This window comes from Myripristis murdjan, chromosome 9 (genome assembly GCF_902150065.1).
Source record: "Myripristis murdjan chromosome 9, fMyrMur1.1, whole genome shotgun sequence".
NCBI classification, from domain to species: domain Eukaryota; kingdom Metazoa; phylum Chordata; class Actinopteri; order Holocentriformes; family Holocentridae; genus Myripristis; species Myripristis murdjan.
Genome location: NC_043988.1, coordinates 22,566,378 through 22,592,960, shown reverse-complemented (window position 1 = coordinate 22,592,960; position 26,583 = coordinate 22,566,378). Strand labels below are relative to the sequence as shown.

The window sequence follows — 26,583 nt, the reverse complement described above, 5'->3', positions numbered from 1 at the left end:
CTTGCTGAAAGCTACAGAATAGACACAGAGAGAAAGATGAATAACACATTAAAGGATTAATTATGGATAACCCCTATCTGAGAGAGAGGGAGAGAAACAAAGAGAAATACAGATGAGGGAGGGGAGTGAGGTGAAAGGGGTGATGTAGTATTGATTCCTCTGTGAGTGTGTCTGGCCAGCTGGCCTGAATTTCATCCCTGTGTCTCCTGTTTGTCCGCCTACTCTCAAAACCCTGAGAGACTTGCTGTCTTCACTGCCATCTAGCCCATTACAGTCTTTGTTGTCCTCACACAAGGTTGTCCTGCTCCGTCTTTTGCAAACTACTAATTTGTCGATTTATATTTTCAGGGCGAAGATGAAACATAAATCGATACTGCTTGATTCCAGTGTGGTCCGCAAATTGAAAACTTTGAAGAAAGTTTCTGTCCAATAACTATAAAATCACACAACATGTTCCCTTCCAGGTGAAAGCCAGAGAGGCCTGGGACCACCTGCGGACTCTCTTCCTGGTCGTAGCTCCCCCTCTTCCTGTTACACACCTGCAGTCATTGGTTGAACTTGTGACACCCAGCCAACAGCAGCCGTCCCTGGCTCCTCTACTGGTCCTTAGACTTTTGGTGAACTTTACTGTTTTCTGCCAAAACTCACAGAGTTGTCCAACAGAGATTTTAAAGACGGTGAGGATAATGTCTTTGTTCCTTTCCCAGAATCAACATTTCAACAAATCATCTCTGGAATCCACATAAAAATGTTGTGGAAAAAATGGTGGCCAATGGGTCAGAGTATACTGCATAGAATTGGTGATTTATTTGCTATCAGTAGTGCCAGCACATCAAAGCAAAAAAAAAAACAAAAACAAAAAAAGCAAGCAAACAAACAAAGGACACAAACATAGGCTTGGTATAGCATCTACTAAATTGCTGCCTGAGGAAGAGTGCCAAGCTTGAAGTGTGTTACAGCTTAGTAGCTGCTATAACAAGCCTATGTTTGTGTCTATTTTTGCTCTCAAGTGTTTGTATTTGAGAGCATTATTGATTGCAGATAAATGACTTGTGCATTACACTCTTTCCCACATTCCCCATTTTAAAAAGCCACTCTCCAAGATTATGGTCCACACATTTTAGGTATAGAGTTCCAAAACAAAAGATGCTATTTTGGAGTTTGTTTGAATTTTTTTCTAGATGCAAATGTGAAAAGAAAAATCTTCAAATTTATACTGCAAGATGCAAGAATATACAGACTTTCATTGTCATCCCAAATGTCATATGTTTTTCAGACATTTGTTTAGATGCTCTTTTGGATATTGAACAGCAGTTTTTTTTTTTCATTCAGAATTACTCAGTTCATCAGAGTTAGTTTTTTGGGTGTAGGGTGGACCCTAAGTACTGAAATGTGAACATAATGTGGAATGTGTGACTCAGTTAGAAATGACATCAGAATTTTAAATCTGAATTTTCCAGTTAACATTAAATGATCACCTTCCAACAACTATAATGTGACAAAAAAAAAAAAAAAATTCGGAGTGCTGTCCAGTTGAATTGTATCCTCTCTTTGTATCGTTGTTAGGAGATTCTTTGCATTTTGAGTGCCACCTTAAATTTCAAATATTTGTGTTGTTCAATTACTTGGATATGGACTGCACAAACCTTTATGTACACTTGTACTGTGAAATGTTTTTTTAAAGAGTGGATTTGTGTGTGTGTGTGTGTGTGTGTGTGTGTGTGTGTGTGTGTGTGTGTGTGTGTCAGTCCAGGTGGTGGAGCGGTCTGGCCTGGTTGGTGAAGCAGCGTGTGTTCTCAGCTCAGTGGAGCTCAGACTCAACGGTGGAAGCTGCTCATCAAGTGATGCTAACAGAGTTCAGCTCAGGATCCAGGCTCTCCAAAACATGCTCTCAGACATGCATATGGAGCCCTGCTGAGAACCAAACACACACACATGCATACATATACGCGGCCAGGTGAGATCGAGGACACACACACACGCACACTAGGGCATTGACGATGCCAGACTTTTTCACGTCGACGTTTCAAGCAATGTCGTCGACGTTACGTCGACCCGTCAACACCGGTAGTGGGGAGGGGAGAGGAGGGAGAGGGGGCAGTTTGGCTTTTTGACTTGGGGGGCAACACGAGCGGTGTTTGCTTTTGGAAAAATACTTTTTAAATGCACAAAATCTTGTTTGAATAAAAAACCGGTCGGCATCAGGCGAGCCAGCCGGCATCAGGCGGGCTGGACGCCGCCGACCTTTACGTTAATGCCCTAACGCACACATATCCAAACATACATTCATGCACATGAACACGCAGCAGTGAGCTGAAGATGAGCTGAAGATGAGCTGAGGGGTTTTCAGGGCACGTTTGCAGAATAACAAATAGCCACGCTCTTGTAGACATGCAGCACGAGAACAACAGGAGTCTGAAGAGTGTGTCAAAACACCAGAGTAAGGACAGATTATTTGGAGAGGCTACAATTACACACACACACACACACACACACGTACACACACAACTGCTGGGCCCACAAGGATGCCTCAGTGATGACAGATCATCCTGCGAGGAAGCAGCAGCTCATAAAACGTGTCAGATCCCTCCCACTCATATAATTGTCTTGCAGTATAAATTCTTCACACCACACACTCCGACTGGAGAACATTTAGGTTGGGAGGGAAGGAAAAGCAAAGACCAGCTGTGTTTGTACAAGTGCTGTTTGTGTTAAAATACCTCGACATGAGCAACATATTCCAGCGATGTTTAATGTTTAATACATGTTGGATAGCGAAATGTTACACGATTCCGTACATACTCTGGTCTTTCATGATTTATAAATAAAGTTGAAGAGTGTATCCCTGCCCCATGTGTTTCATCATGTGCTGTTGGTGCAGTGTAACTTGTAAGATGAGCACTTGAATCAAACGTTTGAGGATACTTGAAATGCTTCGATTCCTACGTACCTACCTCACAACGCACACTGTAAACGGTTGACTGTGCCTGGATTTATTCCCACACTACGCCTCCACATTTTATGGATGCCTAAGCAGATCTAATTAATTTTTGCTTTTATTCGGTATCATTTCTGTTTCATTTTAAATTTGGTACATAAGTTATCAGACCTTGAGATTTGTGTCTTGATAGTGAGATATATATATATATATTTTGTCAGCCTTGAAGTGATTAATCAGTGGCGTGTCACTTAAGGTGTCTTGCCATACTTGTGCTAGAGACAAACGCTGCCACCCCCATTTAAAGATTGCAAGGTTAGAGCGATAGAGATCTCAGTTTGGTAAATTAACTTCAGCATAATTTTTGACACATAATACATTATTATTTATACTTTTATTACCACAATCCTCATCAGAAGACAACTGCAAAGCAGGCAGTGAAAATCAGACCGTGACATTACATTAGGAATGTTATTTTTATGTAGCGTGACAGAAACTGGATGGTGCATGCTATGACACACTTGTCATTTGACTGATATGCGACTGTTATGACTAGTATATCACGTGTGATTAATTGGTCCATTCGTTTTGTACATGCTGACAGGTGGGTGGAAGGCTGCCATCTGCACGTGGTGTCCATATTTTACCAAAAGACAGCATTCTGTCCAGGTGGTCGATGTTGAAGAGCTTTTCCAAGGACTGGTGTCACCTTTCGTTCAAGAAAACACCATTGTTAGTTATTTGACAGAAAATAAATGGCCCGGGAATGATCTTGTCGGGAAGGAGATTCCTCCTAGGAAATGCCCTCCAGCTTGGACCACCCACTCTACAGGCGCCCGGCGTTAGCAGACCATTAGTTCTCCACACCCCTCGCTCAGCTCCAGATTTCAAATGCAAATCATTACTGATTAAGCATGCTGAATATCTAATGCATCCATTCAGTCTCTGCAAAAGTTTAGCTCAGTTGACATGTTACACGCAATATTCACCACCAAGCACCTGTTTGAGTCGGCCCTTGCGAGATCAATAATGTGGGTGTATTTTAGAAGTCACTGTCCAGCGCCAGATATTCTGGACAATCCACGGCAGCAGCGTTGGCAGAGTTTGTGCTTCACACCTGCCTGTCCTCACATATGGCAATCTGCAGTGTAACATCACACAGCATAATCCTGTTTGTCCAAGGCTCTTTTTTTTTTTTTTTAATATAAAATTCTTCAATCAGTATTTTGCATGTGGCATGAGGCATGGCAAAATATGACAGGCTTCGGTTTCACAGCTTAGCTTAGCTGTCATTATAAATTGATTTTAAGTATTTTTTAGGAATAAATGATGCATGCAGCGCTTAATTCACTCACTTGATTTTAAACAAACAACTAATTATATGACACATAAGGGATATTATGGATTTTCTAGGTTCACTGCTGCAAAGCCTGGCTGTGAACAGAACTTTTACTCAAGTCTTTTGAAAATTTCTATGCATATTCATGACCCCTAGAGGAGGAATCTTACTGATTTTGTTGACCCCATGACCTTTCCATCAGCACCACCATCAGGCCAAACTTTCAATTTGTTAACTCAATAACTCGAGTAGCTTCTTTATGAGTTTAACTTTTCTACTTAACTGTTTCTACTGAGTGGCAGATAAACCCAAGTGTGATACAGCTGAGGCATGAATTCCAATTTCATTCCAATTTTCAATATGGCCTGCTGCTTGACAAAAATGCTTTGTGTGTAACAGCTTAAGCAAACCACTGGATTTCATCACTTTACACTTTGTAATGTAAATGTAGCCCAGGGAGGAAGAATTTCCTACCACAGTAACAGAATGAGCATAAATGAAACTCATGCGTTCATGTGTGGATCAAACACTTTTTTTTTTAATTGTGTGTACATCAGTATCATGTCAAAACGGTTCACTAAACATAAAAAGTCACAGTGAAACAAAAATGACCCATCTTTATTATTTGTTGGCGTTGCAATTACAAAAACATAATTTACAAGTAAATAGAAATGCCCTGAGAATGGTCCATGTCTTCTCTTGTATATTCTTTGACACCAGTGATCACAGGGAGGAGTGAAGTAATTTGTTATGTATGAAAACATGACTCACCTCCAAGTATTTCCAGTCTAAACTCTTAGAGCTAGATCATAGCCTCAGACTAAACAGACAAGCGCTCACACACGTGCACACAGACAAACACAGCAGTGCTAAGAGTATTAAACATGCATGGAGACAATGTGTCTTTATCCATGAAATACCTCGATGTCCCCTAACTCTCTTCATTTCAGTTCTTGGGGAATACAGAGGAAAGATATGGGTAAGTCCTATCTCTGATCCAGGATTGAGTGTAGAACTGTGGATTATTGTTGCGAACGGGTTGCATGGTTAAACACATATGCATACACACCAGCCATTTCTTTAGATTTTAATGAGTACTACTCCTGTGCACTAAACCTTGCCAGTTGGCACTAGATATCAACTAAAAGTGCAGCCTTCTGGTGTTCATGCTGCTCATTGGGGCTGTACTTTCTGTGAGAGTTGCTGGTGATTCTGTAGTGTCCCTTCTCCTGCAGAGGGAGAGGAGGTGAGTGCTGGACTCTCACAACCCCCCCGTGCCAAGCTCCTGTCATCTCCGTCACCCTGGAGAAGAAAGAAATGTAAGTTGGAGCATTACAGAACATTTGGCAGAAGTCTGCAATCCTCTATGGCTGAAGTGTAGATATCTACTGGATTGAAAGATCAACATTAATTACTGCGTATCCATTCCAGACAATCCAGTTTTGATGATATTACAAGACATAAGCGGTTCCAAAGCCAAGGAAGCTCGAAACAGATGTGTACAGTATGCGGTAGGATTGTCCCCAACTTATATTTCTTGATGGTTGACTAGTCGTCACAAGATTTCATCTGGTATTTGAGTAGTACATTTAATCGACAAATTACTTTTCTGACATTATTATCCTCCTGAAAAAGAACAAAATCATACAAAGCAGTCACTTGAAGTTGTGTGTTCATCAGACACCAAGGCGCGTGCGGTGTGAATATTGTGATACCACAGATGTGATAATTTCCCCACACAATCCTGAAAAAGAAATCCCTAATCATTAACTAAGTTGGCTCAGACTTTAATGCACAATTGAGCCGCAGCTTTTGAATGCAGGTGTGTACTACACTGCATCACTCATTCTCAATCCGGTGCCTCAATACAGGGACGTTTTGACCATAATGCACTACAGTGTCTTGCAACCAGTCTTTGTGAACACTCTGGGTCGGTGGTGAATGGACTGGACTCCTGTTCCTGCTGAACTGAGCCAGTGGTTCTATAGGACTGATTATCAGCTCAGTAGGCACAGGAGGCCATGCCCAAATCTTTCTTTTTCTTTCTATCATGAAGCACTCATTCGTTGTGGACGCTTTTTTTTTTTTTTTTTTTTTTGGCAATGCCTATAATGAAGCAAAAATGCATTGCCAACTCAGGATGTGTATCAGGCAGTCCTGCAGGGCCAAACCCACGAGAAACCACATAGGGTCCATTTAAAATGTTAGCACTGCTGGATTATGCCAGCTGGTCAAATGTGTGATTGACTTGGAGGAAACCTCAATGCCGCTTCAGCCACATCACCGTTGGGTGGTGAGAGCTTAGGAGTCTCAGATGCATATACCTAGTTATCCAAAATTATTGGCACGAAAAAGCTAAGGGACTATTTAAGCAATGAATCCAATCATTAAAAAAAAAATCTAATTTCCTCAAAATCATATTCTACAATTTTCCATAAGGAGCATGCATGCATATTGCATTACTCAGAACTCAAAAAGTTGCTGACTTACACTTTGAAATTGAATCTAATCTAATCCAAACCCTGGAACAGCTACCCAAAATACACTTGACATTAAAGAGATAATCAGTCAAGTTTACTTATAGCACCAAGAAAAGAGGGTGTGGGCGGTGTGGGCTGAATAAGTTTATTTTCGGTGTCTTTATACAATGTTGCTTTGTCCTTTGATGTGCAGAGCACCATTTCCCTCCCATTAGAGTGTAATAAATCACCTTTTAGATATGGGCTCTGATGGCAATTCCTCTCTTTTACAGGCCTTTGATGGTCATTACTCTTTTAACAGGCCCTAAATATAGGTCTAAAAATGGCAGGCTCCACATGGCCCTCATTTCTAATTCACACATCTGTCCTCGTTTAGTCGCCATTTTGCCGTAGTGAATATAGAGCGCTATAATACCTCCTCGCTGTTAATATTCTGATTTGCCAAAAGGCTAGAGTGACCAGTTTTAAAATACATTTTCAGCCATCTGTCAGTGTTTTGCGTGGTATCAGTTCAGAATGATAAGAGTTTTGCATTACATTTAGCTGGTGTAAAAGTTGACTCTGAAGCAGGCCCAGTGCAATACGATGGCCTATAACAGAGGTTATAAATTTTATAGAAGAGTCAGTTTCGGTGTACCACTATTCTGAACTTAGAGGTCTTACTCATTTATCATGATTTATTCCAGACCTGCTGCTGAAATGTTGTTATTTTGGTTGTTGGAGAGCAGTTAGTAGGACTTTGTAAGAGATGTTTTGTTGTTTCATTGTGCAGGTCAATATCTCTCACTTTCTTACACATTCTCAAATATTTTTAGGTCATTCTGGACAAGATCAATATAAACTGATGATTGTGTTGATGACAGATGATGCACAGTAAATATAAACTCACATGATAAATGTGCTGATGTTGCTGAGAAAGCTGTTTTTCAAAGCAGGTGCCACAGTTAATATCATTTTGCTGAACTTAATCTTCAGTAAGTTGGGAAGCCTCTCACCGGACACTCTGTCACGCTTGCAAAGTTTTTGTTGTAACCCAAGTGAGAATTCCTGCTTTTGTTTATATTAGTGGGTCTTTTACAGGATCACAGGTTTCTCCTTCTCATAAGACAAGATAACGGAAATTACAGCTTTACAGTGAGAAGTAAATCCATTGTAGAGACGCTGTTTTGCACCCACAAAGTGAGACTCGCATCCCTAAACAAAGGCAAGCTCTAAAATCTTAACGAGATTTCCATCTTTTGAAGCCTCTGTCTTATTTTTCCTTAACAGTGTGGGAACATGTTCTCTGAGAATCCATCTGCTTCATGGATCTTTGCACCTTGGCTACCTCAGGCTGAAATTAGATCAGAAATCAATACATATCAACCAGGGATGCACAAATGCCCCTTTTCACTGCCAAAATTATCCTAAGCTTAGAACCTTAAGTACTTTAAGTCTTACAGAATGATCCCAAGTCCTGATTTGCTGCAGGCTGTTAACTTTTTAAAATTTCAGACAGAGCACAACAACTGAAAACTCTGTGCACCCAGTAGAGTGCAGATCTCCACCAGGTGCATCTCCCCTTCTGCAGTGACTTAGGTAACAAAACACCCCGTTTTTCATCTACTGAGAAAAGGAAAATATGGAGGCACTACCTGTGTATCTCCCTTGTCCAGTGCTTGGACTTAGGCAAAAACCCAACTAAGGAGTTGGCACTCACTTGTGGTGTAAAACAGGTTTTTCAAAGGTTTTGACCACAACTACGAGAGGTCCTTCAGTCATAACTGTTTACAACAAATATCAGGCTGATAGACCCAGTAGTACGCACGGTTAGTCGTGGACAAATAAATGCACACATGGACAGAAAAAATAGTGTTTTCCCTGCCATCGTAAGGCTTTTACGGAAATATGATAAAAGAAAAAAAGCTTTTTAATATGCAGTGCTCAAGCCAAAAAATATACCAAATAAAAACCTTTTGCCTGTCAGTCTGTGGATGCACAGCCTCCTGGGTTGACCCTCGCATGAATGCGACTAAGTCAGATAACGGAAAACCACAGTCAGGTCAGCTCTGGCTTCAGACGAGAGTGTGAGTGAGAGTGAAAGAGAGAGAGATAGAGAGAGCAGTGGTAGTCGAGTGAGCTAGAGAGTGAATGAAGAGAGGGGGTGGCAATAGTGAGAACAAACTTTTCTCAGTAGTATGTGGGTTTAGGTGCAGACAGCTATACACACACACTCATGGACAGACATACATGCAATATCCCCTCCAGGCTACCACCTGGTGGACATTATGATGGAGATGCAGGACCATGATGACGAGCATGATGATGATATTAGCCACTGCTCCAAGGATTAATGGAAAAGCTGTCAGCAGCGTTGTTTTGGTCTCCCCTGGCCTTATTAGTACTGTAGCTACAGTCAGGCTGTCTCTCTCGTGAGGCGCTTAACTCTCACCTACACACGCACCACAAAGTGTGTAACCAGCATTATCCTAAAGATTAGCTTTTATACTGTGTCTCCAGAAAGAGATAAAGGCAGATAGGGGAGAAAAATGAAAAAGCTGTAAAATGGAGATGGGATGGGGTCGAGAGACAGGGGAGAAAAGATGAAAGAAGGAAAGAGAACAACAGGCAGAGCAGGAGATCATAGTGCAGGGCTCATTAGTGACACTGCACGGCATTTCAAATTTGTGAGGAGGCCTTCAAGTTTAACCCCTCTGAGTGAAAAGGTCTCAGTGGAAAGGTGTTAGACATATGAGACAGAGTGGATTATGGGAAGAACATGGGAAAGGAGAGAAAAGAAGGAAAGGGGGAGTAGCCTGGAGTGAAAAAAGATGGAGTGGAGAAAGGTAGAGGGAGGAGCAGAGGGGAGGACAAGGGAAAAGTGAGAGGAGATAAGAGGGCAGGCTGGAGGAAAGGCCACTGAAAAAGGACGGAAAGAATAAGATGAAATGGGGCAGCCAAAGGGAGGACACATGAGTGCGGAGCGAGAAAAATGGAGGCATACTTGCCAACCCCCCTCATTTTCCTAGGAGACTCTCGATTTTCATGCCACTTTCTCTTGCTGTTCTCTCTGGGTCTCATTTCTCCTTATTTTCTCTCCCAGATTTTGATCAGTTTTTCTTTAAAAATTTTCCCATTCACCATATTTGTTAGAAGTAGTAACGCAAAAACTCTTGTCCGTATACTATCACTGCTGTTTCCAAACTATCAACAAAATATGTTACACCAAAAAATGCAGTCTCCATGGTTACCTTACGTCCATGATTGGCAGTTCTGCCTTCCGATTAGGCAGACTTGACTGCTTGTGTTTTGGCTGGGAGTCAGTGAGAGAGTCTCACATTCAGACTAATGTATTTTTTTCCTGCCAGGGGCTTATTTGATTTAAGCAAAACAGGACTGTGTTTAAGATAGCAGCATGAGATCCAGACGGATCTCTACATTCGTAAAAGGAAAAAAAAAAATAAGAAAAGCTTCTCCTGTTTGGCATGTGTCGCATGGCAATATTGTAATTTTAGTCAATTGTTGGCTTGTGCAAGATGAATCACTTCCCTTGTCATTATGTTATTATGTAGGGCCTAAATCGTAAAATAATATGCAGTTTTCAGACTTTAGATTTTTCAAATACAGTGACTTTCTGCAAGAAATTAAAAAGGAGAAGATGCTTTTTGTACTGTATTTCAAAGGTATAGGCAGAAAAGAGAGCACAAAATAAGGTCAATGATCACTCCCCTACACCTTTTTTTGAAAATCTCCATATTTCTCAAGGTTGGCTAGTATGAATGCAGGAGACAGGAGAACGGGTTGTGGGGGCGTCTTGTAACACAGAAATGTCTGAGCACACATTAGACAGCTGAGGTGTGAAAAATAAGGCTCAGCTATGTGAACACACGGCACACACATCACTGTACAACTCTGCAGGAACATGGGACAATTTGGACCCCAGGCTCCCTCTCTTTCTCTCGCTCTCTTCCTCTCTTTTCACCCATTTACTGTCATTCTTTCGTTCTTTGTCTGGTTGTCTGGGTCATGCTCTCCTCAGGGGCAGAACTTAGCCACTGTGAACAAAGAGGAGATCAATCACTGTTCACCAATCAGCTAAGCTCTGCACCTGGCTGGAGAGAGGTTACAAAACCTGTCTGGCTGACTGACTTGACACATACACACATGCACAAATATTTGCACAAACATCCGCACACGCGTCATCGGACCCTCTGGCACCCGCATCATCGCTTTTCTGTTCGCCAGCTCCACTCGAACACCGAATCACACACTCCTCAAGTAATTATGGCTTCTTTAGTTTGAGTTTCTGGGGCGTGTGTGTATGTGTGTGTGTATGTATGAGGGGTGGAGGGGCAGGTTGCCATGGCAGCAGGCTGGGTCAGGGCTGTGTGGTAATCCCTGGCAATGTGATTTTATCATAAGTCACAAATCAGCACGCCAGGAACCCTCACAGCCCAGACATGAAAGAACAAAATCCTCTCTCTCTCTCTCTCTCTTCACCTACATCTTTCAGTCGCTCAGCCAGTGTGCCACAAACCCACACGACCCTGAAATAAAAGATCTCCAACTTTTTCTGCTCCCTCTCCCTCTGTCTTCCTCCCTCCCTTATGCATGCCATCGGCGTGCTGACAGTAAAGTGCAGACCTGTAGATCCTCTCCCCCTCTCTCACTATTTCCTTGGTTACCCCTCTCCTCCTCTCCTATTCGCCACGCTCGGCTACACCGGCGATATGCCCCTCATTAAGCGGATCAAGAGGGATTCCAGAGGCATGTACCGGGGGAAGAAAAGAGCGAGAGAGTGAGTGGGGAGGACGAAAGATGAGAGAAAGAGAGAGAGACCACCCTTCTCCTTTAAAAACACAGAGCAGGGAGCGCACCCTGACAGGCATGTTGTTTTCAGTTAAAACCCTCTCAGCCCGCCTCAGTCTAATCCCACTGTACTCTGCCCTGTGTGTGTGCCTAAGCGTGTAGGGGCTACAGGCAGGAGTGCTCTACTTAAGAAAGGACGATGAGGGAGCACAAACCGAGCAGTAAAACATAAATCCATCTCCCTACAGTCCAATATGAAAAAGCAAGGAGGGCGATGGTTCATCCATCATTTTAATTGGAGAGCGATTTGGACCTGAGCTGAGTTGACCAGCATGATCCATTGATGTTTAGAGAGGCTCATTTGGTGCAAACCAGTAGGAAACAATTGCAAAAGATGGGAAATTAATCTCTAAAATGTTCCGTTCTTTGCCATTTCATTTTCTTTGCCATTCCTGTGCCCGTAGTGGGACTTCACTGGGAGGTTGCAGCGAGGCAGTGAGGGATGGTGACAAGAGATCTGCGGGCACAGACAAGTAGGGCCTGTATGTATGTGTGTGTCGTGTTTTGTGTGGATGTGTGTGTCAGAGAGATTTATCAGGAATGAGCCAGATACAGAGCACTTGCCTAGAAAGCCTTTCACATCCTGTGCAAATGCATAAAGCTGTCTCTTTCAGCGTGGATGCGTGTACGCGCATATGTCTGTGTGTGTGTCTGTGTGTGTGTGTGTGCGAAGATAAAAGCCTGTCTTGTAGTGGCTTGGTCACAGCCTGAGAAAGGATTTAGCGCTGGAAGTCACTCAGGTTGATGTGGACAAGTATTTAGCACGGCCTCCTGACACATCCTCTGTCTGCCAAGGTCAGAGCAGCCTTGTGCAGACTAAAACCCACTTGATGGGGATGTGCTAGGTAATACCATGGCGAGTAGTTTTCAAAGACTTGGTCTGCACCAAAAGGAAGGTCAAAAAGAAATCAGAATGGGGTCGCAGACTTACTCTGACATAATATTGCTTAGTCCTATATAAATTCATTTGCCCAAAATTTTCTTAACCTCTTAAGACCCGAGCTCTTATTTGATATACATATGATTCTATTTTGGCTTACTGGACCCTGATAAGTATAAAAACTAAGCATCATCTTTTTACATGGTGTAGTTTTAGAGAAAAATGATGTCCAAATATGTCTCAATTTCCTTAAAACACACTAAAGTTGCCTTTGTGTAATAGAGTGCAAAAGTCTTTATTTCCACCCTGAACATTGCAGTTTTTGTCCTTTTGTGCTTCGTCTTGTATTAATAACAGATACAAACATATTTTTGAACATGTTTTGAATATCACAGTGCAAAAAACAAAATGAAGTAGCAACATTTTTGCCCCCTTTGGACAGTCACAGCTACAGTAAGGCATCATATGCTTGTAACAAAATATAAAACAAGTAGTGGTAGGTAGTGTAAGGGTCACATACGTGGCCAGATGGCCCCAGGTAAGCAGAATTAACTACTACGGTAATATAACCCAAAATGTGATGTCCACGCATGTGTACGCCAGGTCCTAAGAGGTTAAAGGAAAATGCTGGCCTAAAAACTATTGAAGACCATGCACTGTTGAGTTAAACTGTGCCTCTTGGGGCGCCCTGGTGAATCCAACCTCAGGCCATTTGCTGCATGTCATCCCCTCTCCCTCCCCTGCCTTTCCTGTCTCTCTCGACTGTGAGTGTCAAATAAAGCAGAGATGGCAAAAAAAATCTTTAAAAAAAAAGTGCTTCTGGTGCTTTTTTGCGGTTGTCAATGTTGTATTTGCTAACAGGCCAAAAGCTGATTGACATGTTCTCAGTACGGCTACAATGGCATTTAACAGGAATGGAAAAAAGTCAACTATGTAGCATAGCTGGCCATCACTGAAAATAAATCAGCAAGTGCTTCTTTGTAGACTCACTGATTTGCAGCGACATTAAGCAAACATACAGGGAGAAGAGAAGAGGTACAGTGCACTTTTTTCACCCATTTAGCGTGCAGCTGCTCTCTATTTATATCACATGCTCATTTTACTAATGGGAGAACATATATAAATCCTAAATCAACAAAATGGCACCAGATATGCAATTTAAGTCACCAGTTCCTCTTTTTAAATAGTTTGAATGCATTTTGAACTGGAATTTTTCCCTTAAAATGCATGCAAAAACACATGGTTGGCTGAATTAAAAAAAAAAAAAAATAAAAAAAAAAAAAAAAAAAAGATGTTGGCATTTTAGTTGTCAAAAACAAAACAAAGATCAGAATGGTTGTGTTACAAGCAAACGGTTCCAAAATGCATCTTTAATAAGGACAGACAATGCACCACATTAATTTTGCAATACTATACTGCAGAATCCTCACTACGGTATAGTGATGCATTGTTCAAAGTTAACAACAGCTTTGAGAGAGGGTACAATAGTCAGACTGTAAAGCCTTGACTGGTTTAATGGCTTGCTCTCATCACTGAAAGGTTCGTGTCAGTAAAGGCACCGCTCCTATGAAAAGATCACCACCTTCAAAGAAACTTGTCTTCGTCCCGTTCCTCCCCTCCGCTGCTTCTTTCTCCCTTTTCTCTCTGTCTGTCTAAACCGTAAATTTCTCTCTTCCCCTCATTTGCGAGGGAAGTGACCAATAAACCCCTCACTGTTTTGAGAATCCCGAAAGCCCAGTGGGTGACAGTTGTGGTTACACACACACACACACACGGGAGGAATTTCATGGTAAATAGTGTAAAAATCACCCTGCTCCGAGTGGAGGCTCTCCTGAGCCCCTCAGAAAACGCTCGCTGACCCGTTCTCTCCCTCTTTCTCTTCTCACTCTCGTTTGTTTGAGGAACACATTCCCAAATTCCTTCCCTGACAAACACATCCTGACGGCGCTGCTGTGAAACCACGGAGAAGGCCCCATTCTGAGTCTACACACATACGTGCGCGCGCACACAGACACACAGACACACACACACACAGGCTCAGAAAGGAATGTGCAGTCTAGGTAGCCAAGTGACTGGAGGGTGGACTGTCCACTGGTGCAGATGGAATCAGAATCGATCCAACACAAAGGTTTCTTTTACAGGGGCCACCTCAGAGCAAAACAGTGAGATAGAAGATCAACATATTGCATTTCTAAAACGTGACAATGCTTAAGGAAGAGCAAAAGATGAATGACGAAGGTGCTACTCCCAGCTGAAATCTGATTCTGAATAGTAAAAGGCAGCCCATCCACGAGTTTCTCAAAGCATTTTCTGTGAAACACTGCTGCTACATTCTTACAGCTGGTGTGAAACTATATTGGTGTTTCGTTACTGCTTTTCGCCACAGTGTTTAAAGTGAAACTCACCAGACTTTTGGGAGGAATTTTACTGCAAATCAAAACTCCAAATATGAAAGCCCTGAGCTTATCACTGCAGCTCCTGTTTTACAATCCTACGCAAAGGATCTTTAAATTCAACTGAAGAGACACAAATTGGGCCGACGGAGTTTTCACAGTTTCTGTGTCGAACTCTGCATGTCAGTATACAGCTCACTCCGAACTAACTTCTCTCCAGATAATGAGATGTGGGAATGAGATTTGAATTAAAAAATCTGTAGCAAATTAAAGTTTAAGCTTTTAAATTCAAGTTTTTTATTCGCTCTGTTTTATGTCTCCAACTGAAAACCCATGGCCGGGGGCACAAAACAGACAGTGGGACACAACATCACCACACTCAGCGGGAGCTGTGAAATTAGGTGAATCACAGACAACGACCCTCTTTTCGCCAATGATGAGTCAGACTGAGAATTCACCTGCAGTGTCACAGGACCATCTGCTCTACCACTCTGCGTACTGATTGGTCCATTTCCTCCTGAACCAATGAGAGACAACGATGGGCCAGAGCCTGCTGCTCAGCGTCCTCCCGTACCATCAGCTCCCCATACAGGTATACACCCATGGCCTGGAACACACACACACACAAGCAATCAATCAGTGTATCAATTTTCTTTTCCATGAATCCTTCATTGCATCTTGTGTCTAAAACCTTTCCCCCCAGGCAGAATCTATTATCTAACAGATGTGCATTTTCCTTTACATCATGCAGGATAAATGTTCAGCAACTGTGTGTACTTACTTGGTCATGAACCAGGAAGTGTTCCACATCTGCGTAAGCCTGAGAGTATCCATGTTTGACCACCAGCTCACACCAGCGGTGCCTGACCTGCGAGTCGAGCACAACCAGAGGAAAACAAAATGGAATCAAAAAATACCAACATGAAGTTAAAAGGATAACTTACTCTGAGACACAATTCTGGCAAAATTATAGTGTATCATGTTGTATTAATACATTTGCCAAGTGACAGGTGAACATGATCATAAGCATAACATCAAACTACACCAACTCAATAAAATGTAAATGATCTGGGATATGTTGCCGAAGGAAAAGTAAATCAGCTTTTCTTTTATCATTTCCTGAAAACTTTGGCTTTTTGGAAAACATTCCTGTGATGTTGGCCTTCCCCAGATGTACTGAACAAGCCTCCCCGGTGCCAGTTACAAAAGACAAAAGCCTGACAAGTTGAGATAGCTGGGCGCTTCTGCTCTACTGACAATAAACAGATTTGTCCAACATCTTAGGATTAAACGGATGTGAAGTTTGCTCTGAGAAGAAAAATATCCCAATTTAAAGTTCATCACAGAGAAAAGTTCAATTTATTTTTCTTGTGTGTTTGTATGTCCCCAATATGTGTGTATTTATGTGTTTGTACTCTGTGTGTGTGTGTGTGTGTGTGTAAGCTGATGCCTGGCCTTTCTCCCAGAGGATCAATAGGAGCTCTGTTGCCGCGGTTACAGGAGAGATCAGAGACTGGTTCTGTCCCCGCCTCAACCATCATCCTTCATCTGCTCTGTGTGTGTGTGTGTATGTGTGTGTGTGTGTGTGTGTGTGTGTGTGTGTGTGTGTGTGTGTGCGTGCATATGCATGCGTCCGCCGATGCACTCTTGCATATTTACAAGTGTGCTTGTGAAAGAGAGAAAGAGAGTGAGAATGATAAAAGAAATACAAAAAATCCAGATGAAAAATACTTTAATGCGACACTTTAAAGCCAGACGGTCTTCCCCTGGCTAGTTTTCTGTGGGTGTTACAAGCTCCTCCATAACAATAAGTATCTATAACTATCTCCACATACTCAGGGTAATAAACTAGTCCTTTAATGGGAAGTACAGTGACCAAGCGTGGGACTCAGCAGCTCATGGCTTGAGTCCCTCTGCAGTGTTGTACTGGCTTGATAATCATCCTGAGTTTGCATTTTGCTCCACTTTTAAAATGTTTAAATTTGCTAAGTGGATCTAGTCAAGAGCTTTGTGTGTGCACTCACTTTTTAATGAGAATTTTTTGATTGCCAGTTTGTGTATGTCTCTGTGTGTGTGTGTGTGTGTGTGTGTGTGTGTGGTTCCTAAAGTGCTGCGCTGCCTTCTGCCTGTTTATGAAGCACTAGGAAAGACACTGAGCAACGCTCCACTGACAACAGCCACATTTGAATCCACCCATTACCTCTGCAACCTGCTAAATAAACATGAGTTTAATTGGCCTCAGAAGGGTTTTCTATTCTCCTCTTGCTCTCCTCTATCCCGTTTTCCTTTACAGTCATCTGCTCTTATCGTTTTTACAAATTAAACAAAAAATCTTCCTTTCTCTTTGCAGTCTTTTCCACAACTGTTTATTTCCAAGCATACTGAAAGACTTAAAAAAAATCCCAAAGCATGCATAACAGAAAGTTTTATGGCATCGGTTAACTGTAACTTGCTATTCTACCCTCTGCCTGCATGGGAACAAGGATATGTGTGTCCATGTGTGTGTGTGTGTGTGTGTGTATCTGTACCCTCTGGTGCCAGCCCTGCCCTTCTGGCCTGCGTAGCCCCAGCAGCTGTTCCCTGTGCTGGGTCACATTCCTGGGGAGAGCCCTGGGGTGGAGCAGCTGCCTGGTGCACCTCTCCTTACCCCTTCTATACTCTGCTTCCTCCCTGCCCGGGCCCCTCTCTCTGACAGCACATGCAATTACAGAGACATTCCATCATTTATTACTGCACCCCCTCTCCACCACCGAGCCCCGACACACACACACACACACACACACAAATGCTGCAACTAACACTCACCTACACTGTATGCGCACTTTTCAACAATCAACAAACTTATGCATGTCCAATCTCTCTCTCTCTCTCTCACGCACACACACACACACACGCGCGCAGACACACACAAGTACAAGTAAATGCATGTAGTCCAGATGCATGTCCATATCTTCCAGCATAGCCACCAGATAGCGGCCTTATTTAACACTGCACTTCAGGGCCCTAATGTGGAAAAGTACTGCAAACACAATGCAATCCTAAACCTGTTGCAATAATGAGTGAAAAGCAGCATGTGCTGCTGAAACTGAAGTGTCAAGGGTATAGACGCAAAACCACAGTAGTAAGATACTTCATTATTCATTTATTCATTCATTTCTTCTTTCTTTCTTTCACATTAAACCAGTTTGTGGATTTGTCTGTTCCCATCATAACAATCTTCAGATCTCTGCCTTGCCTCCCAGTGCGTCACAGAAGTGATTTTAAAATACTTCTGCCTGTCTATAAATCACTCAGTGGTTTAGGGCCAAAATACATCTCTGACTTTGCTCTTTTACGATATGCATCCTCTAGATATCTCAGCTCATCTGGTGCTGGTCTGCTGACTGTTCCCAGCACAGAAATCAAAACAGTGCAGCATCATTTAGCTTCTATGCCACACGCAGTGGGAACAAACGTCCAGAGGGGCTGAGACTTGCCCCAACTTTTATATATCAACTTTTATATTCTCCTCTGCACTCCACTTTTATTTTATTTTAGGCTATTCATTCTTTTATGAGGTTTTATTTATTTATCTAACTTGCCATTAAATGACTTTTCATGCCTTATGTAAAGAAGCCCTTTGAATCTTTTGTGTATGAAATGTGCTACACAAACACCACCTTGTCTTTGTCTTTCTTTTTCCTTTTCTTTCTTTCTTTCTTTCTTTCTTTCTTTCCTTCCTTTCTATCTTTGCTCTCAGACACCAGACACTCCTCAGTTCAATCTTAATTATCCCCCCCTCGCCCTCTCTCCCCCTGTCTCGTCTCTTCCTCTCCACAGGCTGTGGGAAGCGTTTTCCGGACGGTGCTTGATGTGGTCCAGTGGAGTCTCCAGTGATTGGAGGGGTAAACCTAACCTAGGTAGCAAGAGGCCACGGTGGTACAATGTGTCCTGTGTGGCTGACTGACAGATGGCCTTCAACCACACACACCCACACACACACACTCACTCACAAAAACGGACACACACTCAGCCGTACACACACATGCATGCACAGACACACAGCATCACACATCACATGAGGCTCATATGAAAGGAAGTGAGCCAAAGTCACGCACTCTCTCTCATACATGCAAACACATGCTCCCGCTCACACACACACTCACACACGTATTCATGGTCACTCACACCGATTGCAAAGCTGTCCCGCTGCACGCATATTCGTGGTCATTCACATATTTCCTTTCACTATCCCACACACACAGAAACACACACACACACACAGAAACTTAAACGACTGCTTGCACGCTAGTCTCCACGCCACATTAAATCAAGTGAGAACTTCCTTTACAACTGAGTTGTAAAGAAGCTGCACGCTCCTTCAGAATAAACTCGTCTAAAATAAAGCACTGTGCAGCAACATGTCACAGACAAACTACTGTCTATTAGTTTGGGCTAGCAAGTCTGTCCTCATTAAGATGGATTAAATATATAAAAATGAAAACTTCGTGTTATTGTGGCATATTTAATTTCTTTTTAAGTGTCTTAACAGTAGGGATGAAATCTGTTGTCTTGAGGTCGATACCAATATCTGATATCTTCCATCCTATAACAATCAATGTCGATACTGAAGTGTAGTTGTTCTGTTGCTGCTTTATTAATGGCACACAGTTGTACTAAAACAGTCACAAAAATGGTAAATTGCATCATCACCCAAATCTTGGCAGTGAAAATTATTTTTGGACTGATACCAATATTGCTTTTTAATATGATAACATGATATATTGTTGCATCCCTTCTTAACAGAGAGATGTTTACATTTTTTATATTCTTTTGTTGTTCTTTATCTTATCTCTCTGTTTTTTTTTTTTTATATATTTTATATGGCTAAATATTATTTTATTGTGTTCAATCTGTCGCTCCTGTCTATACACTATAAATGAGTAGTGCTCCTCAATGGTTCTTACAAGCTGAAAGGCAGGTTTGATGATGAAATCATAGAAATAATAATTGCAGGAGATTGTCTCTCAGTGGTCGTTAGCTGCGTTCTCCTTTGAATGAAAGTACAATACATTCTTCAAGGACAAGATGCATGTGTGGATTTGTTGTATCATAATATGATGTGAGTGTATATATTATTAACAGCCTTTCACAGGCTTATAATCCAATATTCATAAACTCAAAAAGGCTCTCTTTCTCAGCGAGGTAAACAGTGCAGGTCCGCAGAGGCCGCTCCGCACTCAGTCCTGCATTTATCCAAAACTTTCAAACAAATTCATCATTAATCGTCTGAAGAGGACGTGGCAATAGACAAAGACAAGCCAAGGAATGGGAAAGAAGAGGACTAGAAAAAGAGCGAGGGGGGGAGGAGGGGGAGAGAATAAATGGCCACATTTATAAGGGGAGACGTAGGTGATTAACCTCTTCTCAGTGAGATTACTAACATTAGGACTGGACCATTGCCTTCAGACAGGTGCGTGTGCGCGCTCACGAGCATGAGTATGTGCATAATGGCCCTGTGTATTTTTAGCAAACACTGAAAGTTTTTCCTGGAAATTGCAGATGAGAATCTCTTTTGGTCTGCCAGGCAGCCCGACTACAGAGAGGCCAGGGAGGCGCAGTCTAAATCTACACCTGGATCCAAGGCCAAACTCCAAGCTGTCTTGAGTCTGTTACCACAAAGCTGAATGAATTCCATTAAAAACAAGCCAATCCAAAAGCTCATTGAAGCAAAATATGACTAGTGTGGTTCAAAACTGAGTGCTATCTGCTTTTGTTAATTACTCATCAGCTGTTGATTACTGAATAGAGTAGTTTTCAGATTTCATATTCTCACCAATTCTCCTAAATTCCCACTAAACAAAAATATAATCAAAATGACAAATTAGGTGGAAAACATTGCTTTCTGAAACAAATGCAATTGAAAAAGTAGAGTCAGTGTTTGGTAGGAGTGTAAAATAGCTTTAAACACTAATTTAGATGTCTGGATCCAGTACAACAGTAATTTTATGGGCACTGTACAAGAGAACATGTGAGCTACATAATATGAGATTAATACCTCAGCTCATATAATTAATATGGGCTCGTAAAACAGGAAATATGTATCAGATCTTTCTTTTCAAGACAAGGCATGTGTTGATGATTGAGGACAGACACGGACAGTTTACAGGCTCTGCCACAGCTGTGTTTTCACACTCCTGCTTCTGCACTTGGAGGCGATGCTGTACAGTAAAGAACTCTTAAGCCGCCAATACCGACAGCTGCAGAACTCACACACAAAAACACACTCACACATACACACAAACATCATTAAAGTCTAAGTCCATAATAGTACCATTAAGGAAATTTGCTGTACTAAAACATGAAGAGAATACTTGGGGGATTTAGTCAGTAATGGCGGCTGTAAAGAAGAGAGCTGCTATTAGAGCAGAATTTACTACACATTACCAAGCCCTTAGGGCTGCAGCTATCGATTATTTTAGTAATTGAGTATTCTACTGATTATCCCATTGATTCATCGAGTAATCTGACAAGAAATACTTTTGTGTTTTATTTAAGAGCAATAGTACATGTAGAAAAGAAAAAAAAGTCGGCCAGGTTTCTTAACCTGAACAATTATTCCATTCCTTTTTAGAAAAAAAAAATCAGCACTTAATGTTGCATATTTTAATGATAAAAACATCTTTACAAACCAAACTTGTTTAATGCATAATGCATGTGTCAAATAACTGTATGTATTCAAGTTTCCCCACTAAAAACAAAATTTTGCAAGATTATATGTGAGCACATCTTGGTAACACAATAATTTACTTTCGCCCAATACCCATTTTTACTGAATAGAGCTTGAACGCATCATAATGTAGCTCAGTGAGACCGTTAGATGATAATGGGGAGCCAGGTCTGATCCTCATCCCTGTTCTGTGCTGACTTGACACCCGACGCGGGTAAGACGCAGTTCTCTTGTGTTGGTGGCAGGCGTGTGTCATGTGTGACTGTGCCTCTGTTTACTCCCGTTAAATAGAGCAACATGTTTGGCTGTCTTCACCAAGGAAATAGTTGGTAAGGTGGGAACATTATAGAATCATTACAGAATCATATTTCCCACACCTCAGTCAACTAACAGCAACAGCAAAAGAAGAGACGCTCAGTCATCGTCAGCCCCTGTAGTGGTAAGAACGGGCTGTAGCCACCATAGGTCCAACAGTTTACACACTCTGACATAGTCTAGACGAGCTGTTTAGAGCTCTACGGATGAAATGAGGCTTCAAGGCAGAGAATTTGAATTGAGGATTTTAGGAATCGAATTATATGAGTTCCTCGAGGAATCATTTCAGCCCTATAAGCCCTGTGCCTTCTGGGTGGGTAGAAAACTTTATTTTTTATTAGAGATTATGTTGCAGGGATTTTTGTGTGTCTGCACATCTGGGGAGGAGAGAAAGACAAATATGCTCTCTTGTCTGTGCATGTGGATGTGTGTGACAGTGTGTGGTGTTACCTCAGCGTCTTGCTTCTGAAGGTTGTAGATGCTCTGCAGTATGCGCAGTACTGTCGCACTTAGCTCCGCCTCCTCCAGCAGGAGCTCCAATAGCATCACCAGCTGGTCTGATGTCACCTGAGCAACAAAAACAAAAAGAGATGGGTGGGGTTAATAGCGTCTACTGATACAAGCACTCTCATAAAAAATGCATTAAGGCACCATGTGCAAAAAACGTCTCATAATCCTGTAATAAACAGACACATCTGCAGGTATTCATTACACCAGCAACTTCCAAGCTACGCAACTAGCAAAATTATCTCCACTAGCAAAAATCATAGCACATATTGCATACCGCAAATACATTTACATTGACTTCATTTTCCACAAAATTCATTTATTTTCAACACAGGAATGGATTGATGAAAAAAAGATCAATATCCATCAGGGCAATTAATACAGGGTTTCAAATGGAGCCAAGCTCAGCATAATAAAACAGAGCGGAAATGGATATTAAATAAATACGGTTAAGCGAGTGAATGTGTTTTTCAGCTGGGAAATGTTAGGAAAACATCATTTGAAAGGCAAAGAGACACGTCTCGGGGGGGGGGGGGCTGGGATTTGTATCGGGTGGGACGGGGTGGAGGCGTAAACAGGTTGGAGGAGGAAATGAAAAGTGAAAACAGAGAGAGAAACAAAGATGACGAAGTTGTCTCCTTCCATAATGTCTTCCTACTGTAGAGGGAGGAAGCAGCAGTGCAGGGGAAACACGCCGCAGCTTGGAGACATATATTACCAAAGACAACAACATCTTTGGGAACATTTTCTCTTTGCAGCTTGTAAGACTGAGACGAAATCCCAGATTGCAGCGATGATAGAAACTACTGACGAAAGAAGAGAGATGTGTCCGTGAAATCACAAAGACCCACAGTTTTTTTTTTTTTCTTTTCCTTGGAAAGTACATGTACTGATTGTGTTATCCTGAGGTAAACCAAAAAGAAACAACCCATTTTCTTCTGATGACTAACGTCTTCAGGGACGGCGAAGAGTCAGCGGTGAATTTAGAAGATTATTCTAAGGATGTGGGCAGCGATATGAGAGAGTGACTTCCTCCTCCAGGGAGAGCTGTGCCCAGCCTTGCCTGCCTCTCTCTTGGATACAACTAGCTCTCTCAGCCCCCCTCCCTCTCTGGTCCCAGTCTGGGACACAATTAAAGGCTGAAGGCTCCGTAGAGACTAATGTGAAAATAGGGATGAGGAGCGGCGATGTGTGCAACTGAGTGAAGCAGAGCGAAAGCAAGAAGAAAGAGAGACATAGACAGAGATTGAGAGAGCAAGAGGGAAGAAAAGGGAGTGAGGCAGACAGAGACGGAACTCTTCTAGTCAAGCATTCACCTTCACACAGAGCAGCGTAAGTGGCTGCATTTGTGCTCAATAGTATTTTTTTTTTTTTTTTTTTTTTTTACACAAAGCCTATCCATCTAAAACTGTCTTTGGTAAACAATCTTCTTTAGCTCTGCTGGGAAATACTAGCAGATAACTGAAGATCAGGAGGAATTTCGGCATATAGCTGTTGGAGCTCTGGGAATAGCAGTGAAACAGTAGGCGGCAGATGGTCAACTCAAACAAAACGGCGACACACACACACACAAGCAGGCACACACACACGCATGCTGACGGTCATCTAACCCCGTGGAAAATCGGAATTCCAGTCTTTCACCTCACCCTTTATTGACTCTCTCCTCCCTCCCTCCATTTTGTGAAGGCTGAGTGTTTCCTGAAGAGGCATCTCCATCTCCAGGCGTATCTCTGTGGCCCACCCATGATCTTTCTCACCCTCCCTCACCCTTTGAAAAAAAGTGCGCAGCAATAAAACACACACACGGAGACACACACACACACACACACACACACACACACACACACACACACACACATCCCTTTGCGCTGACTGTGAGGTCCTGCTGTGTCTGTACATACTTATGTTACTATGCTGGTTGTTATGTCCTTGCACCAATGTCTCCAAAGCAAATTCCTGGAAATTAAATGTACTTTACTAAGTGATTTAGACATTCTTTTTTTCTACACACACACACACACACACACACATATATATATATACATATACAGACAGGTACATGCATGTATGCCTGCCCACGTATACCATCTCCATGGTGAAATCAAAACAGCAGCATCAACACTTCATCAACCCCTCTGCCCCTGATCTACTGCTGCACAGGACAGACATACTCACACATATACACGAGTTCATACACACACACACACACACACACACACACCAACAACCACAGCCTGATCCAGAGGCCTGCTATAGGTGTGTATGACTTCACCTTCACTGTTGTATTTTCAAAGTGCTCTGCCAACCGAATTTAGACTCATGGTTGGAAAAATTTAACTTCGCACAGACCGTGACAACGGAAATTACATCTACTGTTTGAGAGCCTGTGTCGGGAAGTGTAGTGTGTGTGTGTGTGTGTGTGTGTGTGTGTGTGTGTGTGTGTGTGTGTGCAATTACAGGAGAAAAGGTGAACTCCATGGCTGAGTACTCCCTTATTAATGATTACGGCCAGAGGAATGTCACACAAACACACACACAAACAGGCGGACATACACAAACATAAAGACACACACACAGACACATACCCAGACAAACAGATGGACGGACGGACACACACACACACACACACACACACTCACACACAGTCTAATGTCATGCCCAGGTCATGGATAAATCTAACAATAGCCTTTAATAGTGCAGTGCTGAAAGCACTTTTCCACTAAAAGGGGAAACCTATCCCTCTATCTCAACAAGCCATGTGAAAGGATCTCATCATGTGCACAAGCACACACACAAACATGGACACGCACATGCACGTACACACACACAAACATGAGAGCAAGTTTGGCCACATGAAAGAAACAGTTCATTCCCATGCCACCCATCAAAGCTGTGGAATGCTAACGGTGAAAAACTAACAAAACAGACAATCTCTCTCTCTCTGTCACACACATTTCTTTAACTCAAGTACAATAATGCACACACAGAAACAAAGACTCTCTCTCTCTCACACACACACACACACACACACACACACACAATTCCTCCAGACAAACCGCTGACATGGGTGGGTTGCACTCGCTCTATATTGAGCCTTCCCTCACATGGACCTCAGGGAAATAAGTTGCTGAAATGTCCCCTTCACACACTGACCTCTAAACCTCTATAGAACAATGGCTGACACACACATACGCAAACAAACACACACACACACACAAACAGCAAAGTAGACAGCTCAGACGATTGACTGACAAGGACAACACAATGGTGAGGGAAGCTGCTGACACATTTAGTAAACACAGGATATTAAGTCTGCCCCCACAAATGTATATACATCATAAAGCATGTATGGTCCAACATGTGTAGATGTGTGTGTTTGTTTCCTGTGTGTGTGAAACTGTCCTTTTTGCAGTAAGTCTTGTCCGTATTTAAAATGTTCCTACAGTACAAAATGAATGGAACGCTCTTTAACCTTTTCGCACATGTACACACACAAACACACACAAACACACACTATGCATCAATGGAGGCTTTATAGTGAGGAGATTTCCCAGCTTAATGTCAGTGGTGCTAAGAGAAAGGGAGAGTTAAAAGTTGCTGCTGAATAGTTTGACAGATCTGTGTCCCTGCATCCATTCAGCTCCGTCCTTCCTTCTAGAGGTGGTGTGAATGATGAAAAGGGTTGACTAAATTTTTTTTTTTTTTTTTTTAATTCTGTAAATCTTAAACCCTTTTCTCTCTCATTCCAGTGCTCCATCATTTGTTCATTATTTCCATGGCAACTGCATGGAGTACTACTCTCTGTGATGTGTACATAAGATGGAGCGCGCGTGTCCTTACTCGCAGCGTTTCTGTGTGTTGACAGTATTAATTTGATCAAAGAGATTTTCATGTATCACTCGCCGCCTTGAGGTTTTCCGAGGAGGGCAGTGTCCCCCCCCCCCCCCCCCCCCCCCCACCGTGTGTCCTGTTTTCCTGTCTCTCTGCGTCCATCAGGCACTGCTCAACTGGTTTGTGAATTCCTGCTCCGGTCAGAGCAGCAGAGTCACTCCTCATTTTTCATCATGTCTCTTCGAAAAGTGCCTCACGTTGCCCCGCCAGCACTGAATCATAGCTCCTCTTCCACATTTCCACCTCTACACACACTCATTTACAAGAAAAAAGGAACCGCTGC

At 42.3% G+C, this 26,583-nt stretch overlaps 2 protein-coding genes across 5 annotated transcripts in view; one reads left to right on the top strand and one right to left on the bottom strand.

Moving 5' to 3' along the window:
* Positions 1-2,062, top strand: part of fancc (FA complementation group C) — a 29,374-nt gene extending 27,312 nt beyond the window's left edge. The window contains exons 14-15 of the mRNA XM_030060485.1: positions 465-677; positions 1,754-2,062. Of these exons, the coding sequence (XP_029916345.1) occupies positions 465-677; positions 1,754-1,918 (378 nt within the window). The 3' untranslated portion in view covers positions 1,919-2,062. The remainder of the gene's footprint in view (positions 1-464; positions 678-1,753) is intronic.
* Positions 2,063-4,793: 2,731 nt separating this feature from the next.
* Positions 4,794-26,583, bottom strand: part of aopep (aminopeptidase O (putative)) — an 81,842-nt gene continuing 60,052 nt past the window's right edge. For all 4 annotated transcript variants that reach the window (XM_030060117.1, XM_030060119.1, XM_030060116.1 and 1 more), the window contains exons 15-18: positions 22,353-22,469; positions 15,660-15,746; positions 15,337-15,485; positions 4,794-5,579 (exon numbers count right to left, since the gene is read on the bottom strand). In XM_030060117.1, coding sequence (XP_029915977.1) covers positions 15,345-15,485; positions 15,660-15,746; positions 22,353-22,469 — 345 coding nt within the window. In that variant the 3' untranslated portion in view covers positions 4,794-5,579; positions 15,337-15,344. The remainder of the gene's footprint in view (positions 5,580-15,336; positions 15,486-15,659; positions 15,747-22,352; positions 22,470-26,583) is intronic.